The sequence below is a fragment of the Adiantum capillus-veneris genome, chromosome 26, assembly GCF_014529385.1.
Source record: "Adiantum capillus-veneris isolate H3 chromosome 26, ASM1452938v2, whole genome shotgun sequence".
Taxonomy (NCBI): Eukaryota; Viridiplantae; Streptophyta; class Polypodiopsida; order Polypodiales; family Pteridaceae; genus Adiantum; species Adiantum capillus-veneris.
Window position 1 is genome coordinate 122,078,250 of NC_140956.1, and position 12,084 is coordinate 122,090,333.

Here is a 12,084-nt window from a genome sequence, read left to right on the forward strand (position 1 = left end):
GGCTTTTGTGTGTAGCACAGAGTCCAGGATTCCAATACCACCTTGGTCCTTCACAGTGCCACCCATTCCCACTTCCCTCATTTCCATAGAGTTGTGTCCTTTGTGTTATTTTTCTATAGGAACTGTTTGAGGGGTTTCATAAATTCTTTTCACTTGCATTTGGCCATTTTCAAAATTGGTGAAACAAAGGATATGTATGGAATCATGAAGGAGTTGAGCAGAATCACTCTACTATGGAGAAGGTAAAGCCCGGCTTCGTAATAATCATGAGCCACATTAAAAGAAGGCAAGTTTCTTCAGTGAGCCACCTCAATGTATTCATCATCCAAAATAGACATTAAGACTCTTATAAATATGCTTTAAAATTGGAGAAGAAGTTTGATGACAAATTGGGCACATTTACCATATCATTCAAAGCTTCACTTTTCCCACATCAATCTTGGGAAAAGTAAAATAGTCACCAACATGATGAACTTATGAAGAGATAGACTACTAGTGCTCCATTTTTTGAGAAATGTGAAACATGTGAGAGGATGATTTGCTATGACCCTTCCACTCACTCTTAGCGCTGGCCTCAAGCTCTTGTGAAGTAGGACGTGCAATCACAATATGTGAGAGAGAGAGAGAGAGAGAGAGAGAGTAGCAATAACTCTATGACTCTAGAATAACATAATATAAAAATGGACAATGAAACTAAGGCTACTTTTTAAAAAAAATTATTAGAGAGTACAAGAACTTTGAAACACACACACACACACCCTATGTACAACGGCCTCACAAGTAGGGACGCACACACCCGCATATGGGAACAGTCCCTAAGGACTTAGAACATATCTTTAGGTCGCCAAGGGAATATTGAACCCAAGATATAACTTTTATGCATGTAAGGGCCTTAGAAACATGGAAATGAAGGTAGGTTGTTGATACATCATGCAAGCGTTTTGTCAAAGTTGAGAGATCTCTTAGAGGCTTCCGACACACTTTGCCCCCTCCCTCAAGAGCAGGGATACTCGCAGGAGGGTGTGATATTGGGTAGAGAGTCGGTGTCTTTGGGTGAGCGGGGTGCATAAGGATTGGTCAGCAACACTAGGGGGGTGGGGATTGCCCCGAATCTGCACATGCCTCTTCTGCTTGCCTACGATTTTTGGAACTGGGGGTGGGATGGCAGTCTTGGTAAAGAAGGGGCTGGCTTCTCTACCAAGTTAAGGTTCTTTGTGTTCTTCAAAGAGGGAGCGATTGCATAAGGTCAGAGTCCTTCTAAGTACCCAATGCCCATGACTTGTCTCCTTTCACAAGAAGATTTAGAAATTTTCTCATGTAGGAAAACAGAGTCTTTTTCAGTGTTTTTCATACGATGCATAACATCATGAGCTTCTGCTCGAGAGGCACCACATACCTAGCTAGGTACGATTGAGGGCAAGCCCCCCCCCCCCCCCCCCCCCCCCCCCCCCCGGGCCGGTGGTCCCCTGCCCCCAATCATACTGTGGGGGGGACCGGTGGTCCCTTGCCCTCAATCCTACATAGCTAGGTATGCAGTGCCTCCCTCACAGAAGCTCATGAAAGTCACAATGTGGGAATGATTGAGAGCGTTTGTCCAAAACTTCTTGTGTTTTACGTATCGGATATGTATGGTCTTTTGATGCAATCGGATCAGTGTTGGAGTTGCATGGAAGTGGTGGTATAGCTTCTCATGCATGGTGTAGTCTTCCTTTGAGGACCCAAATATACGTTGCTGGCTTTTCATTTACAACGAAGATGTAACCATTTTGGTTAAATCTTTTTAATTTCTTTTACCACTCGGACTTCCAAAACACATCTCACACCCACAAGGGGGAACTACTTCCCCAATGGAGAAGTTGGTAACACCCGTCGAGCACAACCAATGAGCCTCGAACCCTCAATCTTGGGGTTACATCGATGCTTTTCCATACATCCATCACTTGGCGCAATGAATAATTATCGTCGGTGTAAAGTAGACCGATCAAGGGCCCTTTGTAAGGTAGGGGCGATGCCTCTGTCCTACTACCAATATTATGTAAAAATTTGAAGAACATGGAAAGGAAAAGAAGGCATGTAAGGCATGGACAATATGCACCATGAAATAGATGGAAACCAATAGAATTGGCCTTCTACAATGCTAAATATATCATTCCAAAAGTGATAACCTTTCTGAAATGGAGACCCCACAGAAAAAGGGGCCTTTTCAAGTTTTGTGTTTAGAATAAGCTAGGAATACAATGAAGACTAAGAAAAGACAACTGAAGAACAAGTGTAGTAGCCCTTACAAAGTTAGGAGAGAAAGAGAGAGGTCAAGGGCTGTATGGAGGAGAGATTTTATCCAAAGCATCGACAACGCCTCTCATCTTGGGGCGGTGGTCGGGGGAATGGGATGTGCATGTTATTGCAAGGTGAAGGGTTTCCATCATCTGTTTTTGTACATGGGAACTGTCTAAAAGCAATGTTGGGTCCAAGATTTGAGTGGGCACCTTTTCCTCCTTTGTCAAGACTCTCCCCAACCATGTCACTAGCTCCTCCCCATATGTCGCCAATTGAAATGCGGGCGATCGTCCTGTAAGTAACTCCATTAGCACCACTCCGTATGCATACACATCCCACTTTTGTGCCGGCTTCCCCTCCAAATGGCACTCTGGAGCCCTATACAATGCACTACTTGAACTTTGTGCCCTTGCATGCCATGTTGTTGTTGCTGATGAAGCCCCTAATGTAGTACTACCACTTGGCAATGTCATTATTGATGATGATGATGCTCCAATGCCAATGGCACCCATGCTCGGATGGCGGTCGTGGGTCGCCCCGCCCGCTATGCTTGCCAATCTTGCCAGACCAAAGTCTGCAATGTGTGCTTCCATATGCATGTCCAGTAATATCTTTGAGGCCTTGATATCTCCATGGACATACTTGCGGGGACTACATTCATGAATAAAAGCCAAGCCTACCGCCGCTCCTTTTGCAATTTTGAACCTCTCTGTCCATGTTAGAGCACGGGAGGGGGACTGTGAAGTACCTGCAAGCATACATAGCAACCAGTTATATTAAGAAAATATACTCAGACTCACATACAAGTGTGTGCAAAACAACTAGACACACACACGTGCATTTAGAAGGGAAGCTTGTCATGTTTTATTAATTACACCACAGTTTTAGAGGGGATCTATCATTGAAATCGGGGTCGCATGTTGGCGAAGATCACAACCATTGATCCCGAATGTGAACTTGATGTAAAGTAGGTGCGAATGTCAACTCTAGATGTGACCTCTAGAAGCTATCTGCACTAGATTTTGGTGTTGTGAACTAGACCTAAACTCGAAGTGAACTCCGTGTGAGCTTAATCGCGGATGGACATGAATTACTCAATATAATATGCTACCATTTCTCTTGCATAACAAAACGCATGCACAAGTGTAACAATAAGACATTTGCTTCGAAACGAGGGCATGAGATCAAACCTTGTCCAACCCATATTTTTTCCCCCAAGTGGGCCGAACGGTCCAAAAATTAACAATAATCTGGAACTGTAGATCCTCTCCAAAAAAGGAGGTGTCAAATATTGTTGTGCCCCCTCCCCCCAAAACTCTGCACACACACAACACAAAGATAATAGAGTCTAGAACCTGTGCCCCACCCCAATGCATTGGTTTACCAAAATGGTGACTTTGGTTTTAAAATCCAAATTGTACACTGAGATGATTAGTATACAGCTTAAGGGCACATCAAAGACTGGGTAACAATATGCAATATGTGCTATCGACCCGACTGCCTAAGCTTTATTCCATTCCTTCTGGGTCGCAATTTACAAGAGTCGGTCTCACTATGTCCCTTAAAACTAATAATTGTACAAATACTCCTCCTTTGCTTGGTATTAAGAGTCCCAACCAAACACTGAGGCTTCTGCTATTAATGGCAGGCCAAAAGAGCACACTTAAATCGTTCTCGGATATCAGGTTAAAATTTGAAGCATTTGCTGGTATTTACACTAAACCTTGTAGCATTTGCTGGTATTTACACTCAAACTTGTAAAACCTTACTGGTCTTTACTACGGCAAGCTCGAATATAGTTGGAATTTGCAATGAAAACAACACTAAACCCCAGTTTTTGCAAACATGTCGTCTAGACATCCCACATTACTATAGTCTATGCCAAAGCTGTGGAATCCAATCAAAAGAAGGTATAACGCCACTTGACAATTAGCAAAAAATAGTATAAATTAACCAGACTAGTTTGTAGGTGCCTTCTTCGACTACCCCCCCCCCCCCCTTTTCTCTCTCTCTCTCTCTCTCTCTCTCTCTCTCTCTCTCTCTCATGCAGAAGAGTTTGACACGTGGGAGGAGGGGGCTCCCGCAGTCCCCTCCCCCCCCTTTATATAAGTACTAGTACCGCCCGCTGTCTTCGGTGGCCTCTCTCTCTCTCTCTCTCTCTCTCTCTCTCGTGCACAGGGACTTCTCACTTTTGGAGTTTAGCCTTCATGTCGTAGATTTTGACACGCGTAAAGGGCTCCCTCTCTTGCCATTTTATGTTAGTTTAGAAGATAATGATAGATAGATAGATAGATAGATATAGAGTATAGATATACATAGATATACAAAGTGATGAAAGAGCTTGACAATCTAGTGATGCCAATCTGTGATTCGGAGTTGGACTGGAATGCCTGGAAATGGCCCGGAAGCAGTCTCTTATGGAAACCCCGTACTAAAAGCATTGACAATGATGCAAAAGAAGAATTGGTCTAGCCCTCTTAACAAGCTATGGAAAAAGCAATGGCCGGAGGAAAGGTGGGAGCATGTAATGGAGAACATATGGAAGCCAAAGGTTCCACAACACATGAAGGTTTTCTTTATGGAAGGTTATGTGGGGTGCTCTACCGACGGGGGTGAAGATTCAGGAGAGAGGGATTGGGTCAGATCGATGCTTGGGGTGCAGGTTGGCTAGTGAAGATCTAGCCCACCTATTCATGGACTGCCCAACTATCAAAGGCCTCGCAGGGAAAATATGCAAGTGGGTCTAAAGAACATGGAAAATTAGCTTTTTCAAGACTGACCTATTCCTTGGAGGTAAGAATTCAGGTAGTCCTGCACTCCTCGTTAGCACTTAGATCGTGAAATACTTCTTCTTACATAATATATGGCAGACAAGGAACTGCCGTGTGTTTGAAGGAGGTTTTGAGGTGGCAAGCTTCGCAAAAATTATACAAGAAAGCAAAGTGCTAATATGGACACTCGAGGCGCAAGCAACACTCGAAGGATTGGTCTAGGACTACGTGTGCCTTGTTGTCAGCAGATGGAATGCCTAGGATGGAGGCAAATCTTGGTCATCGGTAAATAAAAGATCTCAGAATGTCAAGATTATGGACCTTGTGTATCAAGGAGGAGAGGGCGGGTTGGTAGGGGTGGCTGCCTTGATAGCCGATGTAAGTATGGTCCATGGATGATGTCATGGCTTAACAAGAGCATGACAAGACCTTGTAATTTTTTGGGTTGTTAAATATAATTCACTCACAATTGTGAGTTCTGCTATAAAAAAAGATATACATAGATAGAGTCTCAAAAAAAGGGTTTTCTCGAGGTAGTTTTATATGCAGGACATCACTTTTAAGTTTTACCTCTTGCCCTGGAAAAGCACCCTTGCCATAAAAGGCTCTGACATTACATAATACAAAAGCCGGCAATGGCAATGCCATGGCAGGGCCCCAGTGTAACGAAAGTGGAGCACGTGCAACGTTACAAAAAAGATTTTGGCATTCAATGTTCATAATTCTGTTTTCCTCATCAAGATAAATTTGCTGCGAAAAGGTCAAGCGCCAATTAAATGATTCAAATTACTTTTCTAAACACTTTCCAAATCAGTATAATTTGCTGCCAAAAGAGAAAATCCCATTGTCGGAGTTCTTACCGTGGAGTGCCGCTGCTACACTGCCGTTGGCAATGTAGTCGTAGATCAGCAGCTTCTCGTCGTCGGCCCAATAATACGCACGCAGACGAACCACATTCGGATGCCGCACCTTCGCAATCGCCTGCACTTCGCTCTCGAACTCCTTAAACCGCTGTACACCTCCTTCACCGAGCCTCCGCACTGCCATCGGCACCCCGCTCCCCAGCACCACTTTGTACACAATTCCCAGGCCCCCCTTTCCTAAGACATACGCAGATGCACGTAAGAGCTCGTCGAGCTCATACGAAAAGCCCTTGTCTAATGCCACAAGCTCCCCTTGCTCTGCTGTCTTTGTATCTGAGCTACCCTCCGACTCCTCGCTTGCACCTCCGCTCGTCGTCGCCCCACCACCAAGCACACAACATCCCTCTGAAGAGCCCTTCTTCCGACAGCATTTGTCGTCGCAGATTGATGTCTTCCAGTAGAAATACACCAAAATTATGCCAACAAGAGAAATTCCGACAGCGTCCCCAACCGCAATTGCAATGATGGCACCTGTGCTGAGGCTCGCTCGACGTGTTAAATTTGCTCGTGGCATCTCTGCGCCGAAAGGCCCAACAACCGGCGGCGCGCCATCCCTTGGCATGCTTGGTAACGGAGGCACATACGGTGCTACTGGACATGGCCGGCTTAGTGGTAATCCGCATAATGCCGGATTACCGATGAAGGGGCCGGGCCCTTGATCTGCTAAAGAGCCCTCTTGGGGTATTCGACCACTCAAATTGTTGTGGCTGAAATCCAAGCTCACTGTATATGGTAATTTTCCCAAGCTCTCTGGTATCGATCCTGAGAGCCGGTTGTAGGACAAATTCAATGTGCTTTGCAGCGATGACAAATTCCCGAAATTCCTCGGAATTGGACCGGAGAGGTTGTTGTCAGACAAATCAAGCTCCTGTAATGCTGTTAAGTAGTCACCAATTCCGTCCGGAATGTAGCCAGAGAGGAAATTGTTTGCCAAACCCAAGATTTGAAGTTGCCGGCATTCCGCAATGCTGTCTGGGATCATGCCAAACAACTGATTGTGAGAGAGGTCAAGGTTCTGCAAGTAGGGCAAGAGGCTAATTTGTGACGGAATTTCCCCAGAAATTAGATTGCCTTGTACAAAAATGCTACGTAGGGCAGTGGCATTGAAGAGCTGCTGGGGGAGGGTTCCAGTAAGGCTGTTATGGTGGAGACTGAGACGGCGAAGCTGGTCAAGGGTGCCCATTTCTGGGGGGATTCTGCCGGATATATTTGCCATCACAACGCTTATGCTCACCACGCGTGGAGTGGTGAATCCTGGCAATGTGTTGCACACAATGCCATGCCAATGGCATGGTGTGTCGTCCTTCGGATTCCAAGTTGCAAGAGTGCCCAAGGGGTCCCCTGAAACAGAATTCTTGAAGGCAATGAGGGCATGACCATCGGTGGTGAGAGCGAAAGATGTCGGCAAGGCGGTAAGGATGAAAGTGGTCAAGAAGGCCCAAGCCATTGAAACATGTGGTCTACATTGCCATGTGCTCTTGCAGGTGATGCAATTATGTGAGAATAAGAATTGAGGAGAATAACTATAGTGAGCTTCAGATGAGAAAATTCTATTGGGGTGGCATGTGGGGAGGCATGGAGGGGGGCTCATTGAGAGGCTAAGGGCATCAATGAAGGAGCTTCGCCGCCGCTGCCAGGTGCAAAAGGCGAGTTATGTTGCAATGCGGAGCATTGGGAGGCTCCATAGTTGATGAGATATAGCTAGCCAACAGGCACAAGCACAATCTGTGAATGTGTGTGTGTGTGTGTGAGAGAGAGAGAGAGAGAGAGAGAGAGAGAGTTTGTACTGTGTATGCGCACATAAGCCAAAGGCGCTTGAAAAGAAGGGCGATCCTGCAAAAGCTGAGGAGAGCACTTGGCTAAGTGGACCGGAGAACTGAGAGTAACTCCTTCCGGCACAGGACGGCAGCACGCCTCCGACAGTCTGCATAGCCAAGCAAGCTCGCAAAATCCAAGGTGCACTTCAAGCGCTGATAATGATCTCCAGTGCTCCACCGCCCTCCACTAGGTACCCGGCAGCCACCGCGGCTCTCTCTCTCTCTTTTCATTGTTCAATGTTACTCCAGGTGATTTTGTAACGCCGCGAGCTCAAACCCCATCCTCTTCCCCCCCCTCTCTCTCTCTCTCTCTCTCTCTCTCTCTCTCACACACACACACACACACACACACTCAACAGTTTTGTCAGAGTCTCAAGCATTGGGAGTCATTGACGGACTCAACATAGAGCATGAGACATGTTTCCTTTGGTTCCATTTGACCTTAAAGCACTATGAGGATGCTTTGTCACTAGGTATGTTTTTTTAGTGTCGTATAAGGATAAAAATTGTATCATTATAGGAATGTCGTTAAAGCGACGTCCGTAATGACACAAAAAGCATCGCACAAACGATACAAAATGAGGTCGTTTAAACGATGTTCATCATTGCTTAAACGACATAAATAATAACCATTTTTTAACATCGTTTAAACGACGTACTATTCAATATGTCTCTTAAACAACGTTATTTTTTATATATAAGTATATATTTGTCGAGCTCTTGGGAACCCGGCCATTACTTGCTTAATTACTAAGGCTCTCTCTCTCTCTCTCTCTCTCTCTCTCTCTCTCACACACACACACACACACAGTGAGAAGACTCTCTCTCTCTCTCTCTCTCTCTCTCTCTCTCTCTCTCCAACAAGGTTTGAAGCGGAAAGTACACACGAGAGAGCGTTCTACATACACTACAACAAAAAGACAACCAGTGAATTTATGCGAACACAAAATCGAAAGTATGAATGATACGGTATTATCCATTCTTCCTTGAAACTATGCGATTAAACAGAAACAATTGAAACAAACTGAATAAGAATGAAAAACCTTGACAGTATAAGCAAAAACAAATGAAGAAACTTAATAGTAGTGTACAAATAGAGTAGAACTGACTAGAGCAGACTAAATATATAGATCATTAATGTATATATATATGCAATGTCAATACCCAAACATGATCATCTATCTAAATGCGACTATGGCTATGTATCAGTATCAGACTCGTTCGAATGATCCTCCTGTCTCTCAGCATGTGAAGACGATGCAGCACGTGTTTGCTACTCGTCTGTCCTCCTACCCTCCTTGTCCTCTCTCACAACAAGCTCGAGATCTCTCTCGTCGCGTGAACCTTCTACATTCATAAAAGTTAAATTAAATCGAATGACAATTAAAAACTAATTTGAAAATCATTTTAACTTAAAAAGATAGCTCAAAGTTACTTACAAAAGGACCTGCTGGTGGAAGGATGTGATGCAAGAGTCTGTATCCCTAGTATATTGCCATCTTGAACTCTGCTGGAGTCGGAGGTCGACCATAATCTTTGGCATTCTTCGCTCTGTGCAAAACAGATCCAAAGTTTAGGATTGTTCTTAAATTCACATCATTCTAAAAACTATGCTATGAAAATCTATAAATATATACTTACGAAAGTGGCTATGAAGCCAGTCTTGCCCATGAGACCCAAGTGGACGTGCTCGGGAGGTCACTATACATAAATTGTATATATAGTGTGCGTTCAAGGACTATCTTTTAAACTCTTTATCTGTGAATATTTGACAACTAAAATAAACCTTTTTTCTATTCAATCTATAAACTTTTTTTCAATTTCATTTTACGATACCCTTTTGTATGTGAAATGTGAAAAAAATGAAATCTAATAACCCCTTCTGTTGCACTCACGTGATAGTCACATAATTATTAAGTGACCCCCTCCCCCCCCAAGGGGACGTTTGGTCGCTCATCACCCTAGCTTGTGCTGCCTCCTACATTGCATTCATTGAAAATAAAATGATATTAAAGCTACATTATAAGTGAATACATATAAGTAATTTAATTAAAATTTTAAATTATAAATTAACATGCTTTTTGTTGTGGGAATGCTACCCATAATCGCAACTCCCATCGAAAGTAGGTCAACGACTCGTCATGGAATCTCGAAGGTTTTGTATTTTCAGAGACCATAGCATACTGCCTATTTTGTGTTCACAACAAGAGGAAACAATGTACGGCTTTGATTATCATTGTATAAGACACAATTGTCTTGCTTGTATCCAAGATCTAAGTTGCACCGTACGTTATACGATGTACGTATAATACGCTTTAAACAGGCATATTATACGACACCCATTGTTATTCGGTCGTATTATACGGTGCCACATCAGCAAAAACACCGTATCGTATAATTTCTCAGAAATTCGATCGAAATATTATTACGATCGAAATATTAGTTCGATCGAAATAATACTTTGATCGAAATAAATTTATTTATATACGCTGAAACAGACTGTTTTGCTCATTCCATTGAACTCTCTTCTCTCATCTCATCTATAGGTGAGCCTTACAAAAGGAAGAAAAATTAAAAAATGTTAGTTTAAATATACATATTTTTTCTAGTGAAATTTTAGAGCTTGTATATATTTATTTTTATAGGCTTTGGAGTTTTGAGCTACCTGCTCTGTGTGAAGCATATCTTACATTGAGAGGTAAGTTAAGTAAGATAGTTAATGATTACTTGCCTTGTGTAGAGGAAACTCACACTTGGAGGTGATTCAAAGTAGTTAAAGTTAGCGGTTACTTGCTTTGTGTTAACCTATGTTCACACTTAGAAGTAACTTTAGTTAAATAGTAAAATTAAGAGTTACTTGTTGTGTGTTGAACTATGTTCACACCTGGAAGTAACTTACGTTAGATTTATCTAATGATTGACTGTTATGTGTAAAACTCACACTACAGACAATTTAGGTAGATTAAATAATAATCTCTCTCTTTGTGTAGAGGTATCCTCACACCTAGAAGAGATTTCTAGAGTAGTGAATTTTGATTGCTTGCCACGTGTAGAGTTACACTCACACTTGGAAGCAATTTAGATAGGTCTTTTAAAGATATTTTGCTTTGTGTAGAGTTTACTCACACTTGGAAGTTATTGAGATAGATTAAATGATTTATTTATAATGATTTATGTGTAAAGTGAAAGCTCATAGTTAAAAATTTATTTTTGGTATTTATAATTTAAAGAAGTTGAAAACGTTGATGAATAGAGTAATGTAAATGGTATTAAAGTTTGATTTTAGATGTGCGTTTAGTAACTAGTTCTGTTTGAGTTTTTAGATCCGAAGAAGATGGTGAAAGGATACGAGTGGAACTACGTAGATGAATTGGTCACTGGGAAGAATACATCAAAGCTGAGGTGTAAGACCTGTGGCCATAATTTTAGTGGAAATGCTCATAGGATAAAAGAACATGTTTTCAAAATCCCTAGAAACGTGTTAGCTTGCAAATACCCCCCAAAAGCTATTGCTGAAAAATTTCCCAAGTGGGCGCTCAAGGCAAAGAGAATTCTTGAGGGCAAAAAAAAGGGAGGTCCCAAAATGATGGCTCCATCTATGGCTAGGGACATCGAGATGACGCTTGAGAATGATCAAAATCCTCACTCGATCCCTACTACAGGTCAAGGAACAAGTCAAGGAGGGTGCGATTCATCTTTTGCTGGGAATTGTAGCTCTAATCCTATCGGAAGCTCAACTGATAACATAAGCCGAAGTGAAGCATGTACTGAAGGAGAATTTGCACCAAGTGATCCTACTTTGCAACAGGCATTTGGGAAACAATGGCTGCTCGAACTCCATCTTAAGTGGACTCAAGCATTTGTTGCATGTGGAATTCCTTTTAATGTCATTCGAAATCCAATCTTCAAAGATGCTTTAATGAGCACGGCGAAGAAGGGTTTTGTGGTTCCTGATTATAATAAGATGCATACATAATATTTAGATAAAGTAAAAACAACATCAGAGAATATTTTACAGCGTACAACTCTTGATTTTGTGCCGGCGTATGGATGCACAATTGCTCTAGATGGTTGGACAAATTGCGAGAAAAAACCATTGATTAATGTGATGTTGATTTGTCCAAGAGGTGCCATCTTTCTTGAAGCGATTGATACATCCCTAGAAGAAAAAACTAGTGGATATCTTGCTGGTGTTTATGAGCGCTCGATTAAAAGAGCAGGGGGACCTAAATATGTGACAGCCATTGTCACAGATAATGCATCTAACTACAAAGCAGCTGGAAAATCAATTGAAGC

General features: G+C 42.6%; 1 protein-coding gene across 1 annotated transcript; it reads right to left on the reverse strand.

Annotated features, from left to right (window-relative positions):
• Nucleotides 1-2,081: 2,081 nt before the first annotated feature.
• Nucleotides 2,082-8,031, reverse strand: LOC147424111 (receptor protein kinase-like protein ZAR1). The gene is made up of 2 exons (XM_086501186.1): nucleotides 5,909-8,031; nucleotides 2,082-3,025 (listed from the first exon to the last, which is right to left on the reverse strand). Exons 1-2 carry the CDS (start codon nucleotides 7,560-7,562, stop codon nucleotides 2,310-2,312), a joined length of 2,370 nt encoding a protein of 789 aa, XP_086357312.1. The 5' UTR covers nucleotides 7,563-8,031; the 3' UTR covers nucleotides 2,082-2,309.
• Nucleotides 8,032-12,084: the final 4,053 nt, after the last annotated feature.